Genomic DNA, 26405 nt, shown 5'->3' with positions numbered 1-26405 from the left:
ATCAGTCGCCTGTTATACATTAGTATAATTGGTAATCTGTGGTACATTGAATGGGAACTGTGTTGTCTCCAAAACAGATGTATCACAACTTATGGATGTATGTGAAATCTTTCTACATGGTCTTGGGCTCCCACTGCTATAAGACCCCATTAAAGATATAGCATGTGCTTCTTTGCAATGGTGATAGCAGAGAAACACCTGTAGGGGATGCGATGGCATAGTGGTTTTGTCATTGGACGAGTAATGCAGAGACCCAGGGTAATGTTCTGGGGATCGGGGTTCGAATCCCACCACGGCAGATGGTGGAATTTTGAATTCAATAAAAATCTGGAATTAAAAGTCTAATGATGACCATGAATCATTGTTGTAAAAACAGTCACTAATGTCCTCTAGGGAAGGGAATCTATCGTCCTTACCTGGTCTGGCCTACATGTGACTTCAAACCCACAGCAATGTGGTTGACTCTTAAATGCCCTCTGAAATGGCCTAGCAAGCCACTCAGTTGTATCAAACTGCTACAAAGTCACAAAAAAGGAATGAAACCAGACCGGTATTGACCTAGGCACCGGAAACGACAATGGCAAACTCAGCGCTGTCGACCCTGCAAAGTCCTCCTTAATAACTTCTGGGGGCTTGTGCCAAAATTGGGGGAGCTGTCTCAAAGATTAGTCAAGCAACAGCCTGACATAGTCACCCTCACAGAATCATATCTTACAGATAATGTCCCAGGCACCAGCATCACCATCCCTGGGTATGTCCATGTCCTGGCAGGACAGACCCAGCAGAGGTGGCAGCACAGTGGTATACAGTCGGGAGGGATTTGCCGTGGGAGTCCTCAACATCGACTCCAGACCCCCACGAAGTCTCATGGCATCAGGTCAAACATGGGCAAAGAAACCTCCTGCTGAGTACCACGTACTACCCTCCCTCAGCTGATGAATCAGTACTCCTCCATGTTGAACACCATTTGGAGGAAGCACTGAGGGTGGCATGGATGCTGAGTGTACTCTGGGCGGGGGACTTCAATGTGAATCACAAAGAGTGGCTTGGTTGCACGACCACTGACTGAGCTGGCCAAATCCTAAATGACAGCTGCTAGACTGGGTCTGTGGCAGGTGGCGAGGGAACCAACAAGAGTGAAAAACATGCTTGACCTCATTCTCACCAACCTGCCTGCCGCAAATGCATCTCCCCATGACAGTATTGATAGGCGTGATAACCACACAGTTGTTGTGGGGACAAAGTCCCGTCTCCACGTTGAAGATATCCTCCATCGTGTTGTGTGACACTATCACAGTGCTAAATGGGATAGATTTCAAACAGATCTAGCAACTCAAGACTGAGCATCCATGAGGTACAGTGGACCATCAGCAGCGCAGAATTGTTCTCGAACACAACCTCATGGCCCGGCATATCCCCCACTCTACCATTACCATCAAGCCAGGAGATCCAGCATCACCTGTCCCACCCCACTTAAACGTATGTATTTCCCCATGTTTTTACTTCTCTTTAAGTTCTGAAGAAGAGTCATATGGACTCGAAACGTTAACTCTGTCTTTCTCTCCACAGATGCTGTCAGATCTGCTGAGTTTTTCAGTTAGTTTTGTTTTTATTTCAGATTTCCTGTATCCACAGTATTTTACCTTTATCTTAAGCCATGGGATCAACCTTGGTTCAATGAAGAGTGCAAGAGGGCATGCCAGGAGCAGCACCAGGCATTCCTAAAAATGAGGTGTCAACCTGGTGAAGCTATAACACAGGAACACTTGCATGCCAAACAGCATAAGCAGCAAGTAATAAACAGAGCTAAGCAATCCCACAACCAACGGATCAGAGCTAAGCTCTGCAGTCCTGCCAAATCAGGTCATGAATGGTGGTGGACATTAAACAACTCCCTGGGGGAGGAAGCTCCACAAATATCCCCACCCTCAATGATGGAGTAGCCCAGCACATCAGTGCAAAAGGTAAGGCTGAAGCATTTGCTACAATCTTCAGCCAGAAGTGCCAAGTGGTTGATTCATTTCAGCCTCTTTCAGATGTCCCCAGCATCACAGATGCCAGTCTTCAGCCAATTTGATTCACTCCACATGATAGCAAGAAATGGCTGAAGGCACTGGATAGTGCAAAGGCTATGGGCCCTGACATTATTCTGGTAATAGTACTGAAGACTTTACTCCAGAACTTTCCACACCCCTAACCAAGCTGTTCCAGTACAGCTACAACACTGGCATCTACCTGGCTATGTGGAAAATTGCCCAGGTATGTCCTGTACACAAAAAGTAGGACAAACCCAACCCAGCCAATTACCGCCCCATCAGTCTACTCTCGATCATCAGTAAAGTGATAGAAGGAGTCATCAACAGTGCTATCAAGTGGCACTTGCTTAGTGTTAACCTGCACACTGACGCCCAGTTTAGGTTCCGCCAGGGCCACTCAGCTCCTGACCTCATTTACTGCCTTGGTTCAAACAATGACAAAAGAGCTGAACTCGAGAGGTGAGGTGAGAATGACTGCCCTTGACATCAAGGCCATATTTGACCGAGTGTGGCATCAAGGAGCCCTAGCAAAACTGGATTCAGTGGGATTCAGGGGAAAACTCTCTGGTTGGAGTCATACCTAGCACATGGGAAGATGGTTATAGTTGTTGGAGGTCAGTCATCTTGGCTCCAGGACATCACTGCAGGAGTTACTGAGGGTCGTGTCCTCGGCCCAACCATCTTCAGCTGCTTCATCAATGACCTTCCTTCCATCATAAGGTCAGAAGTGGGGATGTTCGCTGACGATTGCACAATGTTCAGCACCATTTGCAACTCCTCAGATACTGAAGCAGTCCATGTCCAAATGCAGCAAGACTTGGACAATATCCAGGCTTGGGCTGACAAGTGGCAGGTAACATTCAGGCTACACAAGTTTTAGGCAATAACCATCTCCAACAAGAGAGAACCCAGCAATCGCCAGTTGATGTTCAATGGCATTACCATCACTGAATTCCCCACTATCATCATCTTGGAGGTTACCATTGATCAGAAACTGGACTAGCCATATAAATACTGTGGCTACAAGAGCAGGTCAGGCTAGGAATCATGCGACGGGTAACTCACCTCCTGATTCCCCAAAGCCTGTCCACCATCTACAAGGCACAAGTAAGGAGTGTGATGGAATACTCCCCACTTGTGGATGAGTGCAGCTCCCACAACACCCAAGGAGCTTGACACAGTCCAGGACAAAGCAGCCCACTTGATTGGCATCACATTCACTCCTTCCACTACCAATGCATAGTAGCAGCAGTGTGTGTCATCTACAAGATGCATTGCAGGAATTCACCAAGGCTCCTTAGACAGCACCTTCCTAACCCACGACCACTACCATCTAGAGATAGATGGGAACACTTGGAAGTACCCCTCCGAGTCACTCACCATCCTGACTTGGAAATATATCACCATTCCTTCACTGTTGCTGGGTCAAAATCCTGGAACTCCCTTCCTAACAGCACATAGACTGCAGTGGTTCAAGAAGGTAGCTCACCACCACCTTCCCAAGGGCAACCAGGGATGGGCAATAAATGCTGGCCCAGCTAGCGAAGCCCACATCCTGTGAATTAATTTAGAAAACAAAATTGCAGCTTTTGTTCTACAGGTTGCAAACCTGTTCTCATGATGTCCATACAGGCCAGTAAATAATGGATGAAGCCTTGGACTGAATGGGCAGACTGAGAACTGGGTTCATCCATTGACATGAAAAGATTATGTCTCGTGGTTGTGTCTGTTTGCCAATGGTGACACTGCTATCTCTGGTCAAGCCTTTGGGTACATTCCCCGATAATTTCCGTTTCACATAAACCCCAAAATTGTAGTGTAAATGTGGAGCTATGGGCTGACCTGACTCTGGAGCAAAGCAAATTGAGATTCCCTGCTGCAACTGTATGGAAAAGTACCAGGAGATTCCTTGGAATTGGTGTTTTTATCTGTGTGGAGCTGAAAGCTCTGTGCATATATGGAGTCTCTTGCTAGGCAGCAGAATTCAAGATTCACTCAAGTAGCATAAAGAAGGGTACTGCCTGGCTTAAGCTTGGACTGCACTCCCCCCACCCATCTTCCTGATGTTGTTTTTGGGTGCCTCGAGAGACACTGGAGTTGGTTGCTCATTATACAACAACAATTTGCATTTATATAGCCTTTAATGTAACGTGAAATGCGAGCGACAGTGCTAAGCGCTGCCTGTGTGGGCCAGGGGGGATGAGGGTGAACAGGGCAAGCGCGGACTTTGTGCATGCGTGCAAGTGCGCGCTTGAGAATCTCCCTGAGGCACAGAGCTGCCTCAGGGAGATGAAAAATTTTCCAAAAAAAAATAAAGAAATGAAAAATGTAATAAAACATGTCCCCTCATGTGACTCTGTCACATGAGCAGGGACATGTTAATAATTAAATCTTAATTTTTTTATTTTTATTTGCTTTAGGAAACCTCATCCCACCCGTAGATGAGGTTTCCTAAAAAGTGCAAAGGCCGTTTGGCCTTTTCACCTGTCCAACAGCCGCATGGTTGGACGGGCAGCGAAAAATTTAAGTTAATAACCTTGTTAATGGCCTTAATAGGCCTTTTAATTGTTAGGCGTGCTGCTGACTCTGGCGTGACTGCGCGTTGACGTCGGGACGCTCACCCAATGTCGATGCACGTCGTTTTATGCTCGAGCAGGTCGGGTGCGCACTCACCCGCTGAGCTAAAGATTTTGCCCAGGCCTTTCATCAGAGCTGTTCACCATACATGAAACATTAACTCTGTTTCCCTCTCCACAGATGCTGCTGGACCTGCTGAGTATTTCCAGCATTTTCCATTTTTTATTTTGGCTTTCCAGCATCTGTAGCACTTTGCTTTTACATTAGTTGTTGCAGATATTTAAACCTTACCATTTTTCTTAAATGTTTGTTTTCTTGGTGCTTGTCTCTTCTTACCTTACATTTCACTTTAATGCCTGTCTTGCTATTGTAGTGGTTACCTTTCCTAGCACTCTGCCTTTCCTTAAATTTTGTTTTTCTTTCTCAATATTTAAGTGAAAGAACTAATAGAAATTTGAATCCAACAGTTGGGAAAACCAGCAATCGTTTCAAGGAAATGTTTCAAGTTTGTTGAGCTTTAACTTCCATGCAAAGCAATGCACACATTCACACCTTTCATACTTGTTTGCCTTTTTCTCCAATGTTAAAATCCAAAACCAATTTCAACTTAGAGTGTATTCTCCATCACTGCATCACGCTTTATTGGATGTATTTAGTTCTAGCACATTTCAGCCAGTCACTCTTTCCTTTTTTTATTAACACTTTTCATACACAATGTTCTCCTTTCTATGTCACTTCAGGCGATTGTATTTTAAGAGAGATGATGTGACACTTGGTTGGGAACTGTTCATTCTGCTCTTTCATTATTATGTTCTTGGGTCTGTAGGCTTGCAAGTAATCCCAATTTACAAATGAAAAGCAGTGTTACACAGGTCGTGTCGTGCAAGGAATACAAATAATTCACCATGGCCAATTTGAACTTTCTATTGCTTTGCAACTCTTGCATAATGCCTTGGCGGACAAATCGGCTCATCTGCTGCTGCTCAGACATTGAATAACCACAGTTCCCTAAAGAAAAGTTTAATCAAAACCTTTACAAAAGTATGACATCAACCACTTTTACATTCATTTCATAATTTTTCTGAAAGATTTCCCAAAGGCAAAATTCATGTTTAAGTCCTGCTATGGTGATTTATTTGGCTTATCTATTGGCATAAAAAATTGAGAGGAGCGGTGTCATTTATACAACAGTATTTGGATTTGGTTATAAAATAGATGGCTTGAGACAAGATACATGATGACCAGTTTACAATGTTTGTACTGGTTATCTCCTGAAATCAAAAAGTAAATTGGGAATTCAGTGAATTAAACTGCTTGCTTTTATTGTTTAAACTCATCTCCGTTGGCTGGAATGACTCTATTCTATGTTGGCTAGTAAGGCTGCTGTGGCATGGATATTAAATTTTACAAGTGCTACTAGACAGTTCTCTTTTAAACTGTTAGTGCCAAAATTATCTTCCTCAAGTGCTGCTTTTGGCTATCTCTAGGCAATTTCTCTGCCACTGCATTGTTTTCATGACTTGAACTGGAATGCCCATCTTAATGTGCTGTCAGGGCTCTAGGTAATACTGGCGTGAAATTCTTTATAAGGTTATTACAACTGATTATTCTGCATCTGTGTCCCAGCAAGGAATCAGTGCAGAAATTGCCTTGAGAGTAAATCTGAAAAGTGAAACGCAAAGTAAAGAAATGTACACATGCAAAAATAGAGGGAAACTTGCCCTGCTGCACTAAAATGGTCACGGGTCATTATTTCCATAGCCAACCCTGTGAAGGGCACAGTTGTTGTATGTTAGACTGAAACAAGCTGACTACAGAGCTTAACCTACAGTCCATTCTAGTGCCTGCAGAAGATCCCTGATTATCACGCTGACCACCAAAGAGAACGACTTCCCGTGGGAGAAGACATTTAATTCTGTACTCTGAGTCAGTCAGACAGGGTGATTTGGGGAAGACAACCCAGGACTGGTGCCTCTATGCCAGGCAGGAGAAAAGGAATGTTTTTGGGTGAACCACCAAGCAGGGTGCTGGTGAGGATAGACTCACTGTTTGAAGAAACAAAGCTTGTGGAGAGCAAAAGACCAAGGAATTGCCAAAGGGTGTTTTGCTACTGGAAGTCCATTCAATTATGCTCAGAAGGTTGAGTGAAGGGACTTTGTTTTAAAAGGACACTGGAAGATTCATCCTGACGGGCAGGGTTGAAAAGACCCTGTTAAAGCTGGGAGGAGCTTGGGACTTGTACACAAGACTACATTTCCGCTGCAGTGTAATATGTAAATGTGGCATGGGTTTCTCTGTTATATTTATTGTTAATGAGGAAAACATCTTTTCTGTAGTTTAGTGTATTAGTTGCCTAACAACTAAATGCTTAGTTGATGGTGATTTTAGTTTGTCACAATGAAAGTCTTAAAATTTGAAATATTGTCGTGTGATTCCTTTGTGTTTGTCACTGGGAATTTCATTTTTAAAAAAATTATCGGTCTCTGCGGGGAGAGTAACAGGTAGTGGTTATATGACTGGACCTGTAATCCAGAGGCTGGAGTAATGATCTGGAAACCTGAATTCAAAAACCCATCATGACAGCTGGAGAATTTAAATTCAGTTCATTAATTAAACCTGGAATTAAAAAAAAAAACGAGCATGAGTAACAGTGACCATAAAACGATACATGGTTTTTAAAAACAAAAACCTTATGATCTACTAATTTCCTTTTAAGGAAGGAAATCTGCCACCATTACTCGACCTCGCCTATATGTGACTCCAGACCCACAGCAATGCCCTTGTAAATCTATTTTACGCTCTCTTCAGTGCCTCTGAAGTAGTCTTACAAGGCACCCAGTTGTATCAAAACCACTAAGGGCAATTGGGGATGGGGAATAAAACCTGTCCTTGCCAGCAATGGTCATGTCCTGTGATCTTAAATTTTTAAAAAACTTGAGTTTTAAAATATTTCCAAATTGCCGAAGCATTTCCTATTTTCAGGAAAAATATCTTATATAAGACCTTAAGATGTAGGGGTAGAAGTAGGCCATGCAGCCCATCGAGTCTGCTCCACCATTCAATGAGATTGTGGCTGATGTGATCCTCAACTCCACTTTCCTGCCTTTCCTCCTAACCCTTGATTCCCTTACTGATTATTGGGAGTTTTCTCCTTGAATCGAATAAAATGTTTACTGCTCTTTTTCGGATAGCCAAGTAAACAGGATGAGTGATTTTTTTTCTGAATTGGCTTGTCATCCATTAGGAGTCCACATTGCAAACACGGATGTATGTTCCCAATGCCTTTTTTTGTCCATTTGGACAGAAGTTATAAAATTACCTCTAAAGTACATGAGAAATAAATCTTGAAATTAATATTGGTTTTCAACCCTTTCTTTTGTAAATGCTAACACACACTTGAGGAACCTTTGCATATATTTATGCATTCCCATATATTCCTATTCTAACATTTTAACAGTCAGTGTTGATTACTGTAAACAATGTGTTTACTTTCATTAACATGTAGCAACATAATTAATGGATTATTAAGTCAATAAAAGAAAACGTGAAATCTGGCGACAGACAGACAGACAACAATTGACTGAACTTCATTGAGGTCCAGGGATCCCAGTTTGAAAAAAATATGCATTGATAGGGAGTAGTATATTTTGAAACAGTGAATTTTAAATGAACACTGATGGGTTATGGATTCTATAAATGTTAGATCACGTTCATTAACCACTTATCATTTAACTACTTGTTTTCTGACTTTTCCCCCTTAGGTCACATTACGTGGAGAATAAAACTATAAGATATCAGAAAACTACAGGGCCTCCAGAAAGACAAACTGTAAATCGGCAACTACAGCAGAAGAATGGCCACAGAGTTTGACCTGTCTCCTCCAGAAATACCAGAACCGACCTTTTTTGACAACATCCTGCGTTATGGCTTGTTCCTAGGGGCAATTTTCCAGATTATCTGCATATTGTCTATCTTATTACCCTCTTCTAAATCATCAGAGCCAGTAAGAACAAACTCACTTTTCTTCCTAACCTGACAAAAGGTGATACTCCTGGTTTGAAGGGGAGGGAGGAGCCATTATTGGCTATTTTGGTTGCAGTTGTTGTCGAAGTAATCTAGCAATGGCTTTACCATGGAAGTTTCTTCTTCAAACACATAATCTCGTATTTAGTTCAAAAATCTCTATTAAATGTTCATCATACTCGTTCCTGATTTATCACATGGAAATTAAGTGTACTTCCACCAGTCTCATTGTGAGAAAGTGATGGAGGCTGTCCTTGACGACAGGGTGCTGCCAGAAGTAAGTCTGGGTGGGATTTCCGCCCACTTATCTGACCCTGCCGGGATGTTGGCAGAATTCCTCAGATATTTCCATGCATTCTCCACTGGGAGTCCACCGCTTCTGTGTAGGGATGCTGCAGTGGGACACTCACTACAGTATCTGTATTGGGGCAGGAGCCCCCTAAATGATTTAGCAAGAGGTTTTAATTTGGTACTAAATGAGTCTAGTAGCCAAGCAACGGGTAGTTGGAAGGGCTCTGAGGAGGAGAGTAGTCCACCTCTCCTACCTTGCAGAAATAATAATTCTTACTCTTTCTGCTGCTGCAGTCCTATGCCCTCCTTTTTTTGTCCTTCCTTCCATCAGCAACGTGAGAACGGAGGAAATGTGGATGGAGTCCTGAACACCGTCCTGTCGCTGCTTTTTTTTTTTGTGCATTGGGCAAGCAGTAATGGGGACAGACAATGATTCTGGCAGTCATTTGTAGCGGCAGAGATTCACCAGAAGGTCTTCCTTCTCCATTCTCTTTGATTGTCAACGTTAACCACCTGTTTTTGGTTAGTAATCTTCCCCCCTTCCTCCCCCCACCACCACTCCTCCTCCCACCTTATGTTCCCCAATACGGAGGAAGTATATCTGTGGCCTGCTGCCATGATTAGTCAGTCCATCATTAGCTTGGTCACAAGCCTGGGAGGCGGCTTGTGCCTGAACTGTTCAGTGGGAAAAGCAGAATGGCAGGAAGAAACTTATTCCATTCCTTCCTTCAGTGGGATCAAAGGCAGGGAAAACAACCAAATAGGACAGCTTTTGAAATAGTGGTTCTGGTAATAAAAGGTTGAATGAACCTTGTAATTCAATAATCATCAAGGAAAAGGCTTTCTCTTGTGGTATATTCAACAGTGTTTAAAGTATTTAATTAGAAATTGGCATATATTGACCAAAAATGTTATTTTCAGTACATATTTGAAGAGGATTGTAAGTTCTTCTCAACCAATATTTGTCTTGGCACAATGAAAACCATTTGAGTTTTCCATGTAGTAACAGCTGGAAATGAAAATAATTAATTCACTTTGCTGCCTGCCAGTCAAGAAATATTCCACTTACAACGTTTTGAAAGTGAATTGAATGCAAATGTAAAGGTACTTGGACCCAAGAGTTCACAGGCCCTTTATCAAGCTTTAGTTTAGTAACTTATAATTAAATCCACAGTCAAGCGCTTGCCAAGCAAAATCAATTCTCTGCTAAGCCTCTTGATGCAGTGAGGGGAAAAAATGGACATCTGCTTGCAACTGAGCAAGCAGTATTATTACATGCGGAAACATTCAAACCCTACTTATTAACCATCCCACAAAAAGGAGGGTCAAGAGGATTGGCGACGCAGAACAACCATTTTTATAAATGACTTCCTGCTTTGGGAGTTGACTTTTTTTTCAATTAAGTATAAATTGATGGTTAACCTAAAATGCATTGAAGAGCATGAGGAAATTAAACATCAGGATCTGGTGAGCCTTTCAAACAAGAGAGGAGTTAATCAACAGAGGAGGGAAGATGCAATAAGCATCAAAGGAAAGTAACTTTTCCTTAAAAAGAAAATGCAGTAGGAAAAAATCCTTTAAAGAGTCAGATAAAGCTAGATACAAGTAAGTCCATGTTAGTTTTACATAGATAAATAACTTTAGTTTACATTTTGCCAGTCAATTTGAGTGAGCCCGAAAATATCCTGGCTAATCTCCAAGCAGAATTTTCTAGAACCCACGTTCTAAATGGTTAGGAAGTAAGAGAATGTTCTTAATGTTACCAACTGATGGAGTCAGCAGGTAGCTAAACTACACAGATTTAAATCCCAGCTTTCTGTTGAACAAGAGAACTTCAGTTTTAGTTGATCATTGCTCCACTGTTAAGGAAGTGAAAATCTGCCACCTGCTCTTGCAATTAATGTACTTTGTGTCTTGAGTGCACTGAGTGAGGGCAGGATTGGTTCACAGCAGGGAAATTGTCTGCAACGCTCACTATCTGAGCTCGAACACGAAGAATGGCATTTAGGTGTGGTGCGCACTGATGACTGAGATTTGTGAAACTGTATCGCAGCATTTTCTCAGTGAGAAAATTGCTTGGAGAGCAAAAAATAAGAAAATGGAAGACATGAAACACAGTGCAAAAGGAATTTACATCAAGGGAGGAAACCATGTGCTGATGCATTAAAATGACCACAACACATTATTTCCATATCAAGTTCTTTAATTATATAAGCATTATATGCTGTTTATAATGGGTGTGTTATTGTTAACATGATTTGCCCACTAACCAGGCGGACGTTAAAAATGCGAACTAAATCTGTTCTAAATTCCAGGTTAAAGGACAAAGCTTGTAAACTGCTCTAAGTTAGTCTGAAACAGGCTACCCCAGAGCGTGTCGTAACATCCAGTCTAGTTTCTATCGAAGGCCTCTGAAGACCACACTGACTACAAAGAGAGTGACTGTGGATCATTGGTGCTGTGCCCACCTCAAAGGTTTCAGGCCAGCAATTAGATACAGTGGGCGGGATCTTCTGGTCCCGAAAGCAGCAGGAAGCTTGGCGGGCGGAGGAACTTAATTTGGCAGGAGGCCAAAAATCAGCTTCTGAAGGCGGGATGAACTTTTGCGATTAAGTTCTTGGGACTTAGGGGCAGCCGAGCTTCCCGACGAGCAATGTTGGGAAGCCATTTTGCATGCATTGACATGTCGAGCATGCTCTTTTAAAAAAAAAAAACCACCTTGCTGGAATTAAGTTCCCCACCAGCAATAAATTAGAACGTTCATATTCACGACTGCACATAAGTGGCATGCATCTGATGAGATAGACTTCTTCCATGATTAACGGTGAATTGCTGCTGCAATTGGGGAGCATCTGTAAATACCAGCCTATGCTCAAGACTGAGCAGTGGCAGTGCAATTAGCTTGAAGGATGACCAAGGAAGGGTTAGCAGGGAAGGGTGGGGCAGTGGCCAGGCAAAGGTGAAAGGGATAGTGCAGGCTGTCCGGTTAGCCTTTAAATATGGCGCCTGGACCTTCGACCCCATGAGGTAACGGCGGGGACAGTGACTTCCTGTCACCCCACCCCACCCCCACTGCGTGAATCGGTGAGATCCTCGTGGATGTATATGTAATGAGCTGAATACTGTGAGATCGCATGTCAGACATCCTGCCCCACGGCAGAAATCACTCTCACTCCAGTGCCCGCCATCAATCTCACACTCCAGAACTGATGGTTCCGGCCACTGTCACTGCAGTAGTGCGGCCTAAGCCCCTTGGTTGAATAGGTGACAGTGCTTAATCGCACTTTGGATTTCCCGTAATAACCAGCATATATATTATAAGCGGCGCTTTTGTAATTGACTTCAGTTGAAATGGCACATGGTCAGTGACATTTGCCCATCATATGTGTAGATAGTGTAAATGGTGGGCACTGCACCTTGTGAAAAAATGTAATATAACAAATTCAGGATGTTAGTTTTTTTTATTCATTTACGGGATGTGGGCATCACTGGCTAGACCAGCATTTGTTGCTCATCTCTAATTGCCCTTGAGAAGGTGGTGGTGAGCTGCCTTCTTGAACTGCTGCAGTCCCTGTGGTGTAGGCACACCCACAGTGCTGTTAGGGAGCAAGTTCCAGGATTTTGACTCAGCGACAGTTAAGGAATGGCGATATATTTCCAAGTCAGGGTGGTGAATGGCTTGGAGGGGAACTTCCAGGTGCTGGTGTTCCATGTATCTGCTGCCCTTGTCCTTCTAGATGGTAGTGGTCCTGGGTTTGGAAGGTGCTGCCTAAGGAGCCTTTGTGAGTTTCTGTAGTGCATCTTGTAGATGGTACACACTGCTGTCACTGTTCGTAGGTGCTGGAGGAAGTGAAAGTTTGTGAAAGGGGTGCCCAGCAAGCAGACTGCAATGTCCTGGATTGTGTCAAGTTTCTTGAGTGTTGATGGAGCTGCACTCATCCATGCAAGCAGAGACTATTCCATCACACCCCTGACTTGTGCCTTGTAGATGGTGGACAGGCTTTGGGGAGTCAGGAGGTGCGTTACTCACTGCAGGATTCCTAGCCTCTGACCTGCTTTGTAGCCACAGTATTTATATGGCTAGTCCAGTTCAGTTTCTGGTCAATGGTAACTCCCCAGGATTTTGATAGTGGGGGATTCAGTGATGGTAATGCCATTGAATGTCAAGGGGTGAAGTTAAATTCTCTCTTGTTTGAGATGGTAATTGCTTGGCACTTGTGTTACTTGCCACTTGTCAGCCCAAACCTGGATATTGTCCAGACCTTGCTGCATTTGGACATGGACTGCTTCAGTATCTGAGGAGTCACCAATGGTGTTGAACATTGTGCAATCATCAGTGAACATCCCCACTTCTGACCTTATGATGGAAGGAAGGTCACTGATGAAGCAGCTGAAGATGGTTGGGCCTAGGGCACTACCCTGAGGAACTCCTGCAATGATGTCCTGGAACTGAGGACCTCCAACAACCACAACCATCTTCCTTTGTGCTAGGTATGACTCCGAACAGCGGAGGATTTTCCCCCAATTCCCATTAACCCCAGTTTTGCTAGGGCTCCTTAATGCCACACTCGGTCAAATGCTGCCTTGATGTCAATGGCAGTCACTCTCACCTCACCTCGGGAGTTCAGCTCTTTTATCTATGTTTGAACTAAGGCTGCAATGAGATCAGGAGCTGAGTGGCCCTGACGGAACCCAAACTAGGCGTCAGTGAGCAGGTTATTGCTAAGCAAGTGCCACTTGATAGCGCTGTCGATGACTCCCTTCCATCACTTTACTGATGATTGAGAGTAGACTGTTGGGGCAGTAATTGGCTGCGTTGGGTTTGTTCTGCAGTATCCAGTGCTTTCAGCCATTTCTTGATATCATGTGGAGTGAACTGAATTGGCTGAAGACTGGCATCTGTGAGGCTGGGCACTTCTGGAGTCCGCCAAGATAGATCACCCACTCGGCACTTCTGGCTGAAGATTGTTGTGAATACTTCAGCCTTATCTTTTGCACTAAGTGCTGGGCTACTCCATCATTGAGTTGTTTAATTGACGTCCACCATTTGGAGCTTAGATCTGATCCATTGGTTGTGGAATCACTTAGCTCTGCCTATCACTTGCTGCTAATGCTGTTTGGCACTCGAGTAGTCCTGTGTTGTAGCTTCACCAGGTTGATACCTCATTTTTAGGTATGCCTGGTGCTGCTCCTGGCATGACCTCCTGCACTCTTCATTGAACCAGGGTTGATCACCTGGCTTGGTGATGATGGTAGAGTGGGGGATATGCCAGGCCATGGGTTTACAGATTGTGAGTATAATTCTGCTGCTGATGGGCCACAGCACCTCATGGTTGCCCAGTCTTGTGTTGCTAGGTCTGTTCAAAATCTGTCCCATTTAGCATGTTGGTATGGTAGTGCCACACAAGATGACGGAGGATATCCTCAATGTGAAGACCGGACTTCGTCTCCACAGGGTATGAGGAGATCAGTCCTACCAATACAGCCATGGCCAGATGCATCTGCGGCAGGCAGGTTGGTGAGGATGAGGTCAAGTATGTTTTTCACTCTTGTTGATCCCTTCCCCACCTGCCACAGACCCAGTGTAGCAGCTATGCCATTTAGGATTTGGACAGCTCGGTCTGTGGTGGTGCTACCAAGCCACTCTTGATGATGGACATTGAAGACCCCACCAGAGTACATTCTGCACCCTCCGTGCTTCCTCCAAGTGGTATTCAACATGGAGTACTGATTCATCAGCTGAGGTGGGGGTGCCTGGTGCATGATAATCAACAGGAGGTTTCCTTGCCCATGTTTGACCTGATACCATTTGACCTGAGACTTCATGGGGTCTGGAGTTGATGTTGAGGACTCCCAGGGCAACTCCCTCCCGACTGTATACCAAGGTGCTGCTGCCCCTGCTTGGTCTGTCCTGCCGGTGGGACAGGACATACCCAGGGATGGTGATGGTGGAGTCTGGGACATGTCTGTAGGTATGATTCTGTGAGTATGACTATGTCAAGGCTGTTGCTTGACTAATCTGAGACAGCTCTCCCGATTTTGGCATAAGTCCCCAGATGTTAGTAAGGAGGACTTTGCAGGGTCGGCAGGGCTGGGTTTGCGTTAGGGTTAGGATGCCTGGGTCAATCCGGTTTCATTCCTTTTTATTGACTTTGTAGCGGTTTGATACAACTGAGTGGCTTGCTAGGCCATTTCAGAGGGCATGTAAGAGTCAACCACATTACTGCGGATCTGGAATCACATGTAGGCCGGATTGGGTGAGGATGGCAGGTTTCCTTCCCTAAAGGACATTAGTGAACCAGATGGGTTTTTAACGACAATCACCAATGGTTTCATGGTCACCATGAAGCCATTTGGGGACTTTTAAGTCCAGAACTTTATTGAATTCAAATTCCTCCGTGGTGGGATTCAAACCCGCAGAGCATTATCCTGGGTCTCTGGATTACCAGTCCAGTGCGATACCAGTATGCCACCACCTCACCCTCCCCTCCTCTAATATAACATTAAATTCAGGATATTCGTGAATTGTATTGATTATAAGTTTACATATGAAATGATAAAATACACATTGCATTTAATTGATAAAGTATTCTAAAATTTGAACTGATTTTAAGTTTTCTTCTTTGTTTGATCCTCGCCTCTCCTTAATTGAGAACAGAGAGTTATTCTGGGTTAAGTTCCACAGAGAGCTACAGCCCACTGATGCACTTATTACTCAGGCAGTTACTTTTCATACTCAATGCTAGATGATAAAGTGTCAGTGGATACTCAGCCATATAAGCTGTCAAAATTAGGTCTACACTTGTTGTTGCCTGATGCTGTACATGTGCATTTCCAGGAATGGTCACTGGATAATAATCAGAAGCAGTTTCCTTGTCATTTTTGCCCATAAATGCTGAAGTAAAGAGATTAAAAAGTAATGTAATGCCCGTGCTGCTGCCCTGATTAACCAACTGGATGATCAAAGCTGGGAACCTCTGGAAGAGAAGTGACAAATTAAACCTCTGGATTTGCCTGGCAGTATTGAGCAACTATGGATGCACTCCAAAAATCTGATTTAAATGGTTTTAAATTAGTGCAATGACAGAGGCATCTCCTGTACCTGAGACTGTAAGGAAGGATATGTATTTCAAATAGAATATTGACCAAATGCATTGTTTTATGAACATGATATCTGAATTCAATATTTGCTTGCATTTGGGATATAATGATGTTTTAAAATATATTTGCAGTGTCATAAAGTTTTTAAGTCAATGTTTGTACTGGAAAATTTGATGACTGAGCATATTTCAATTCTGTTGAATACAACATTGGTAATTTAATACAGTTAGATAGTGATGGTTTGTAATATCCTTTGGCTGTTTTTCCCATTACTTGTTACTCATTCACTCTGTTGTTATGTTAAAAAGATAATCAGAAGGTTCTGCAGTACATTGGAGCTGACTTATTTCACTTTGGGGGAAAAGTATTTATTTTCCATTCCTTTTTTTTTGCTTTCTTTCAAATTTTTGGGTAACTGAAAGCTTGGGGTCACCCTTGTGAACTGAACAGAGTTGGTCACAAAGCAGTTTTCCAATCTGAGTGTGTCTCTCCAATGTCGAGGAGACTACATCATGAGCAGTGTTACGACCGGTCTCCAGGTGAGGTCACCCAATTTGTTAACTTCCTGAACAGGACCCCAATTTGTTTTGCTCTCCAAGTGAGGAGGAATGAGCTGGCTTCTCTTCTTTATTCAGCCCCCTTGTGTTGGTTGTAACAAGGTTAGTTTAAAAGGGATCCCTCACCCAGTGACCCCCCCCCCACCCCGCCCCTCCTCCCCGTGGATACCTTTTCCCAGTCCAGATGTATTTATTTTTTTAGAAGGAGCCAGGCTTTCTTGAGTCAAAGAAAGAGTAAGTTTATTAGTTGCTAAAACCTGAGAAAAATAATAAAAACGCAACACACACACACACACACACGCAAAATGAAAAGTTTTTTAAAAATACAAATCAGTCTTTGGCTTGTCCGTGAGGCATAGATGGTGGTATGTTGCAGCTATTAAGTTGCGTGATTCTGGTGGAGCTGGCTTTGGCAGATTCACAGTTGGTTTGGAGACACTTGGTTCTGCAGGGTGGCTGAAGAGGCTGTCCTATTTCCTTTTTGATTGTGGCTTCTGCTGAGCCTTGCTTCCAGCCACAGAGAGAGAGAGACTTCACCTGCAACTGCAGGGGTGTATAGTTGGTCATCTTGTTCTATCACTGTCACAACACACCAGTACACACTGCACTGCACTGCAGCTAGCTTTTCAACACATTTTCCCTGTGTTTCCATGAGAGGAAATAGTCGTTTTGCATTCATCTCAGAACTATTTATACATCTTGAGATATAAATCAACAGGAGATGGATTTTTGGGTGACTGCTGAGATGTGCAAACCCATCTTTTGTCTCCACAATCGCAGGAGATTAAAGTTCAGTCTTTTGAAAGGGAGATAGGAAAGATGCAAGTGTCTCTGCTTGAAGAAGGCCATGGCACTTTTTCAGGTGCGACATTCCATGTTCTCTCAGGGCAGGTCTGTTGAAAACCCATGTAGGGATTTTCCAGAAAGTGCTCACATTACATTATCAGCCATCTTTTGCTCAGTGTCCTTGCTTGTATTTCTTTAAAAACACACACGTCTTCCTTAAAAATTTCAGTATGCCCGTAAGTAATTTGTGGCGGTAATTGGCTTTTCATGACAGCAGCGAAGACGGTATCAAGTAATTTGTTGTGTCAGCTGGAGCCCTGGGGGCTGAGAATGGAGGAGAGAAAAGGGCCGGTGTTTCATCTCCTACATTTGCATAGGAAGGACAGAGGATATTTTGGGTGATTGAGGCATGGACCAGGGTGTCAAGGAGGGACTCTTCTGTTCACTTAACTTCTTTGATTTTTGGGGATTAACCAATATCCACCAAATGCCCACTGACTGCCACAGCTACCTTAACTACAATTTCTCCCACCTTGCTTCCAGTAAGGACTGTATTCCATTCTCCCAGTTTTTCCATCTCTGTCACATCTGTTCTGGTGATGCCATTTTCCATCCCTGTGCTTCTGATATATCTTCCTTTTACCTCAACTAAAGTACCACCGCCCACCCCCACCAATCCATGGTCCCTCAGCTATGTTTATATCATTTTTATATTTCTGGTCTCTGAGCTTCATCCCCTGTCTCCCAGACCCATAATAGGGTTTCCCCGGTGGTCCCCATCCACACCACCAGCCTCCATATTCAGTAGATTAACTTCTGCCACTTCTAGTGTGATGCCACCACCAAGTTCATCTTTCTCTCACCTTTCAGCATTTTGTAGGCACAGTTCCCACTGTACCACCTTGGTCCACTCTTCAATCACCTCCCAACACGCTCTCTCTTTATCGTGGCACCTACCTGTGCAAGAGATGCCTTTTATCTGTTCCCGTCTTTCAATTTCGTATCCTGCATTTGCTGCTCATGATGTGCACTCCTCTACATGGGGGGTTGGGGGGGGTCGCGGGAGGGGGTACCATCTGCATGTTTGTCATTGCCTTTGGCCTCCTACACTATTCCAGTGGAGCTCTGCTTAAGCTGGAGGAACAGCACCTCATCTTTCAGTTAGGCACTTTACAACCTTCTGGACTCAACGTCAAATTTAGCAATTTCAGATCATAGTGGGTGTTGGTAATATCTGCTCTTTCCATCTACGCCTCCTCGAGACCCAGCCTCTGTTTCTTTATTTGTGTCACCTCCTTTCCCCTTGCACCATCATCCCTTTTGTCATTTAATCTCTCCGTGTCTCACGTGCAGTCAGAGACCTTCCCTTTTTGCTTTTTCTTCTAATTCCCTGCCTCCACTTGCTTAAAACCTGTTACATCTCTGACTTCTGATGAAAGGCCATTAACCTGAAATATTGACCTTTTTCTCTTCCAACAGGTGACGCTGACCCTGCTGAGCATTTTCACGCATTTTGTGATGTTACTACTTTACAATACAGGTTGTTTTGCCCTTTGCTGTTGGTCTGATGGTTGGAGCTTGGCAATGAGGACTTAGGCCGACTCAAACATTACAGAGGCAGACAAATAATGAGAATGTGTGTGTGTGTGGCAGGTGGGGCTTAATAGGGACAATCTAAACCTTACTCACTCTTAGCCCATTCTACTTCAAACACTAATGGTAACGTTTACCTGTACCTCTTCATTTCGCTTCATTACTTTAAGAGAAAGGTCTTCTGTTGTGTAGGGAAGCTTATCTAAACATTTCAATAATTGGTTGTATCGCAAGTGCTGCATGAAAAACTAATAAGCTAAAGGTGCCATCTTTCTGTTGTACAGTGTATCTCTAGAGTACTGGCCTTACGTGCTTTCAACAGCTTGAAGTCCCTCAGAATTTGGTGTTTTTTTTTCTCTATAAGCACTATAATAAGCATTTGATTACAGAACTATAATAGATTGTGATAGCATGCCATTTACTTAGGATATAATTGCTTTCTAACTAGCCTACAGTTGATGAATCTGAATTATTGATATTTTGTGTCTGGTCTGTGTCTCAGTCTGTTTTGACTTGCTATTGAAATCTCTGCTGAAATTTATTTTTTCAGCTGTCACATTCTGTTAAAAAGTGGAAGACTATGTGCCTTTCAGTTTTTAATATGTTACATATGTACTGGTGCCCTACCTGTTGAAATTACTGAGCTGCATACAATTTTCACAATGAATAAAATACCAAAGTTGAAATACAGCTACTGTTTAAAGTAGCTTCTAGGAGTACACATTCTCTACCGTTCCATCAAATATTTAAACGGACCTCTCTCATTTTCCCTTTCCCACTTTGCCTGCCTTTGATTTTTCTAGGCCTAAATTCAGCGTATGCGACCCTGGAGTTAATCTTGGAGCAAAGTATTAATGCTAAACATTGGAAATAATGGTGTAAGTCAGATGGTGTATGCATTGAGGATGGATGATTGTCAGTAACATTGAGAGTGTATAGAAGAGATTTACTGAGATGCTACAAGCAATGAGAGGCTTTAAATTATAAGGATGGATGACTGATGCTGGAGCTGTTTTCACTGAAGAACTGACAAAGGTGTTTAAAATGGCGAAGTTTTGATAAGCTAAACCCAGCTGGTGATTCAATAACTGGAGGACATAAATTTATCACTGGCGAAACAGAGGGAGGTGGAAATATGTATTTTTTAATGCAGGGGATTTTCAGGACACGGAATGCCCTTCTAGAAACAATGATGGAAGCAGCATCCATAATTACATTTTAAAAAGGGAAGTAGGTTTATTTTTTTTAAATTAAAGGTGTAAGAAAAGAGCAGGTCATAGGGATTAAATAGGGGTGCTTGACAACTATCGCAGGTGTAATGGACTAACAAGCTTTCTCTGGTCTTTGTTTCAACTGTATCTTTTTTCATTGCACATTAATTGCTATCCATCATACTTTGTTTGTAATCTTGTAACCATAGAACCATAGAACACTACACAGAAAACAGGCCATTCGGCCGTTCTAGTCTGTGCCGAAATATTATTCCGCTAGTCCCATTGACCTGCACCTAAACCTGTAACATTGACAATAATGTAATAGGAGGCTAAATATCTAATTTACCTAGTAAATGAAATGAAGAAGTGCTGAACGCCTCCCTCTCTCTCTTTTTGTCAACTGCATTGCTCCCTCTCTGTAAGACAGGAAGTTTTTCCTACCTCTGCTCCAATTCTCCCAACCTCATTCTTGGCCTTACAATTACTGGAAACTGTCGTCTTCTTTCTATCCTGGCATGATGTTAAAAAACTTCTGTGTTATTGTCCAGTAACTAGCACTGTTGCATTAGAAAACGGCCCAGCTTTATATTTAGCCTTTACACTTGTATTTTCCTCATACCTGGAAGCATCCAAATCTCTTATCATTACCATAAACTCTCTTTTAATTTTAAGTGTTTTCACACTGCTGTTTATCCAGGTTATCCTAAAACTAGTAGTTTCTTTTTTCAATGGGATATATTTTTATTGTACCTTAGTTTAGAACCCATGGGGTAGAATTTTACGTCCTGCGGGTGGACGCGTGCCCGACCCGATCTGGCGTAAAATCGCGCAAGAATACGTTGGGCGAGCGTCCTGATGTCATCGCACACTCACACGATATTTCGCTCAGTAGGCGCGCGCGAAATTTGAAAGCACACCTGCCGGCAATTAAGCCCATTAATGGCACAATTGTCTCCGATTTTTTTTTTGTGGCCTGTGCAGCCTTACGGTTGGCGGACGGGCAAATTGGCCAGGCGGCCTTTACATTTCTCATCAAACCTCATCCAAGGGCGGGATGAAATTTCCGTTATGAAATAAAATAAAAATAAATATCTGCGGACAGCACTTTTATGAGGTATATTTTCAGGTGCTTGATTGTGATGCATGGACATTGGCCAGTCAGTGTGAAATCGCGGTCGGGGGCTGATGGTGGTCGACGCTCCATTTCCCAACCGCTCCCAGACCCGCCAATTGCGCGTGCCCGCCCGCCCGCCTGTCAAAAGCAAAATTCAGGCCAGGATATAAGAGGAAAAATGGCAGCATGGACTGAAAAAGTCAAAAGCTTGTGCATCTGCAAGGGAATGTTTTTCAGATTGGCAATGTTAACTGCTGGTGTGCTCCAGGGAAGGGTCTTTGGGCCACTTTTTTCTCTTGTAATCTCTATCTGATTTGATCCGGACCTATTATACATAAGGGGGTAGGAAGTTTGTTGATGATATCAAACTGGAGAAAAATAGCGAACAAAATTCAGCTTATGCAGATGGAGAGAGATGTATCAAATGTAGAAAATTGAAACAAGAATGCAGAATAGAAATGTACCTTTTTAAACCTAAATTTCTCAAAGCAGTGGAAAAGCAAAGTATCTCTTCGTACAAACCTGTAACTGATTTATGGTCAAATTTTAAAAAGCGATTGAAAGACACGTGTGACTTCTCTACAGGAGGGATTGACTACAAAAGCATAATGATTGTAAACTGATGGTTAGGTCATATTTGGAAAACCTTGCGATTTTGGGCTCCTCACTTTTTATGAGGAATGGGAGAACCCTGGGATAAGGGGTATGAATTCTCAGCAATAAACTAGCGCAACCATGGCTTTATTCACATGAAGGGAGATCGAGGGTCGGTCTCATAGAGGTGTTCAAAATAGTCAAAGGAATAGTCAAGATAAAAGATTATTTTCATTCATAGTCTAGTCAATTCAAGTTAAGAGGCCATAGTCTTTCCATAGAATTAGATGTATAAAGGGGAAAATTAAATACCTTCACGCAAATCATTTTGTCACAAATGATCGATATTAAATTAATTACAATGATAAAAAGGTACTAAATAGACATGTGTAAGTGTGTGAAAGAAAGCAGGATAATGGGATTAGCGTGGGAGAGAAAAAGCAGGAAAATGTGGCTATAAAATTTGCCAGAAGAAGATCTTGAGTTTAATGCAGACAAGAAATGTTTTTTTGGCTTGCACCTATTCTAAAATTACTATATTTCTGTTATAGCCTTTGTCAGGTAGGTGCTGTCGAAGGACCCTTGGTGAGTTGCTGCAGTGTGTCTTGTAGAAAGAACACATGCTGCCACTGTGCGTCAATGGTGGAGGGAATGAATGTTTAAGATGGTGGATGGGATGCCGATCAAGCAGGTTGCTTTGTCCTGGATGCTGTTAACTTTCTTGAATGTTGTTGGAGCTGGATTCATCCAGGCAAATGGAGAATATTCCATCACAATTGTGCCTTGTAGATGGTGGACATGCTTTGAGGAGTCAGGAGGTGAGTTACTCACTGCAGGATCCCTAGCCTCTGACCTGCTCTTGTGGCTACAGTCTTTATGTGGCTAGTCCAGTTCAGTTTCTGGCCAGTGGTAACCTCCAGGATGTTGATAGTTTAATTGTTAATGTAAGATGAATGAAGACTCTGGTGAGAAGCTGGTAAATTGGCCAGAAGTTATTGCCATTCAAAGGGTGGCTTGTGTCTGTTTAATAAGGTCAGAGTTGGAAGTGGGGAAACATTAAACAATGGATGGCCCCTTTCTGAGTCTTGTTGGAGACAAGATGTCTACAGTTGTCTTCATAATGGATGTAAATTATTCACTTGGGTCCCAGAATCAAAAGGAATGTTTGGGAATGGGAGATAATGAGTTTGAATCTCTATCTGGGACATCCTAGATGTGCCATGTTGCCGTGGGGATAGATTACAGGGTTTCTTTTCGGGGGGGGTGGTATATCTGTGTGATTTTTCTCACTGAAACAGGCAGTTGCAGTTGAAGCATGGAAACAGCTTTGATGAAAGCAGAGAGAGAATTCTGCCAGGAGCTGTAGACCAGAAGCAAAAGGGCTGTAAACCAGAATTGAAGGCTGTTTCTGATTTTTAGAGTCATTGAGCAAGAAAGTGAGCTGGGGTGTCCACAATCAAGAATTGCTTAAAAAGAGTTGGAGGGTGCCCTAGCCAGATGCTGGTGAAAGGACCCGAAGAAATCTCATACCTGGGAGAATAGTGGGAACGTTGAGGAGAATCAGAGTGAATTCCTGCAAGCTGTGGAAAACCTTGTTTTCATCCCAGAAGTGAAGGCACCCTCAGGATCCTGTAAAGTATAGGGGAACTCTTTGGTGGAAATAACAGTAGAACTGGGAGTGTCCTGTTGAGATTTTCAGGCTTTGTGAATGACTGTTTACGAAATATAGTGCTAAGTTAACAGTGCTTGTTTTGTTTAACTCTTGTAGAGTAAAACTTTTTGTTTAACATGTGAAACCTTGTGGCATAATTCTTTCAGTCACTAACTAGGAGCTCAATTTTCAAAAACAAAAAATTAATGGCCTCCCTCGAGATCATAACATTACAACAGTGACTACACTTCCAAGAAGTACTTCATTAGCTGTAAAGTGCTTTGAGATATCCTGTGTTCATGAAAAGCACTGTATAAATGCATGTTTGTCTTTTAGTCTGTGGCGAGGACATCAGTCTCTGTAGTGAATAATGCATTACCCGTAGCTTTGTTGGTAAACTTGTTCAATCGGCTAGCATTGGAATGAGGTCTATTTCCCAGAACATCCTATTGGACAGCTATACTCCCAGGGCACTGTTGGACAGACATGACTGATTATGAATTTTGGGTATGCCAACAAACCTGCAGGCATTGTGTGTTTCATGAGGGACGGAGGCCTCAACAGTGCAGGTCTGAGCTCCTTGAAGGCAGTGTTGCTCATCATCTTTTACCTTGCGTCCGCCCTTCACTGAATCCTGGGCAGTGTCTCCCAGCTGCTATTAATGACCGGAAGAAACTGGACAATCTGTGGTGGCTTTGTTTTGTAATGGATTAAAGCATTCATTAATGCTGGTCATTACACTGAGAGACACTTAAAGTAAAAATACAGCCCATCACACAATAACTGCAAATTTTTGGTTTTGATTGCAGTAAAGTCCCACCTTTTGCAACTTCATTGTTCGCATTTTCACTTACAAATCTTTGGACTTTGTACACCCCATCACCCATCACGTGAGCAATGTTCGCTTATCCGTGTTTGAAATGTCTGAATTTCTGCACTGATTCTTTGACAAGTACACCTTTGAGCACAGCTCAAGTGTGGGATCGGTTAATTTATCCTAAGATATCAGTTTTATAATGAAAGAATTTTGCAAAAGATTTTTGAAAGCCAAGGCAGATATACTCTGGCAAATTTAACACTGTTGGATGTGACCACCGGATTAGTGAAACATGTAACACTGATGGATTGGAATGCTATGTTAAAATGGAGGATACAGCAAGTAATTGCTGGGGTCAGTTACTCATGGAGTACACTTATTGACATCTTTGTGAGTTTATTCAGTTGGCTTTAGAAATCAGCTTGTCTGCTCCACACCATTATCCAGTAACCCTGATAGAAGTGCATGCGAGTAGATATAACGAGAACAATTTGCTGGAGAGTAACTGCCCAAACCAGTGCTGCCCTCGCATGGCTGAAACCTATCTAATTGAGTCCCTTATTCACGATTTTACCTTTTGCAAGGTTTTGTGGGAATGTAACCCCCGCAAACAGCAGGACTTTACTGAGTATCTCTTTGCTTTGGACTTTGTTTGTGTGCTTACAGTGCCATGATTACTGTCGGAACTTTGCTTGCGATGCAAAGCATATGAAAAGCTATATTGCAAGGTAATGAATCATTCCTGTCTTCACCGTTATGCATTTGAATTAGAATCTTAGAGTCATTTATGTACAGAAGAAGGCCATTCGGCCCATTGGGTCCATGCCTGCTCACTGTCAGGCAATCCAGTCAGTTCTATTCCCCCATTCTATCTCTGTAGCCCTGCAAGTTTATTCTTTGGCCTTTCCCTTCTTCTTTATATATTTAAAGAAGCTGTTACTGTCCATTTTTATATTACTTGCTAGTTTATCCTTAAAGTTTATTTTCTCCCTCATTATTTTTTTGGTCATCTTTAGTTGGTTTTTAAAACTTTCCCAATCCTCTGGCTTACCTTTAATCTTTGCCAGGTTGTATATTTTTTCTTTCAATTTGATACTAACCTTAACTTCCTTGGTTAATCATGGTTGGTTTATCCCCTTCCTAGAATCCTTCTTCCTTTACTAGGATATATCTTTGTTGTGAGTCATGAACTATTTTCTTAAACATCTGCCATTGTTCATCAATTGTCTTTTCTGCTAAACTCCTTTCCCATTCCAGCCCTCATTCCTTTGTAATTATCTTTATTTAAGTTTAGCACTGTTATTTCCAACCCAACTTTCTCACTGTCAAACTGAATGCTAAATTCTACCATGTTATGGTCATTTCCTAGGGGATCTTTTACTCTGAGATCATTTATTAAACCTGCCTGATTACATATTACCAGATCCAAAATAGCCTGATCCCTGGTTGAGTCCACAACATATTGTTCTAGGAAACTGTCCCGAATACACTTTATGAATTCTTGCTCGTGGCTACCTCGGTAATTTGATTTTCCCAATCTACATGAAGATTAAAGTCACCCATGATTAATATACTGCCTTTTTTACATTATCTCCTGATTTATTCTCTGTCCTATAGCATAGCTACTGTTAGGGGGCCTATAGACTACTCCCACCAGTGTCGTCTTCCCCTTGTTATTTCTTACTTCCCCCCCATTTGGATTCTACATCATCTGATCCAAGATTATTTCTTGCTATCGTACTTAATTCATCTCGTACTAACAAAGCTACCCCACCACCCTTTCCTTCCTGCCTGTCCTTTCTAAAAGTCACATACCCCTGAATATTTAGTTCCCAGCTTTGATCTCCTTATAATGTCTCTGTAATGGTTATAAGATCATACCCATTAATCTCTATTTGTGCTGTTAATTCATTTATTTTGTCCCAAATGCTACGTGCATTTAAGAGCCACTAATTTTGCCTTTTTATCACTTTTTCCCCCCTTTGACCCTATTTACTGCTTTTTTTATGTTTGTACACTCTGTCCCTTTCTGTCACACTCTGGGTATCATT

The 26405-nt window shown here is 42.6% G+C and overlaps 1 protein-coding gene across 1 annotated transcript in view; it reads left to right on the top strand.

Moving 5' to 3' along the window:
• Positions 1-8383: 8383 nt before the first annotated feature.
• Positions 8384-26405, top strand: part of manbal (mannosidase beta like) — a 40828-nt gene continuing 22806 nt past the window's right edge. The window contains exon 1 of the mRNA XM_078555073.1: positions 8384-8616. Coding sequence (XP_078411199.1) covers positions 8467-8616 — 150 coding nt within the window. The 5' untranslated portion in view covers positions 8384-8466. The remainder of the gene's footprint in view (positions 8617-26405) is intronic.

Source organism: Cetorhinus maximus, chromosome 13 (genome assembly GCF_964194155.1).
Source record: "Cetorhinus maximus chromosome 13, sCetMax3.hap1.1, whole genome shotgun sequence".
Classification (NCBI taxonomy): Eukaryota; Metazoa; Chordata; class Chondrichthyes; order Lamniformes; family Cetorhinidae; genus Cetorhinus; species Cetorhinus maximus.
The sequence above is the reverse complement of the archived record's forward strand: the minus strand, read 5'-3'. Positions and strand labels throughout refer to the sequence as shown.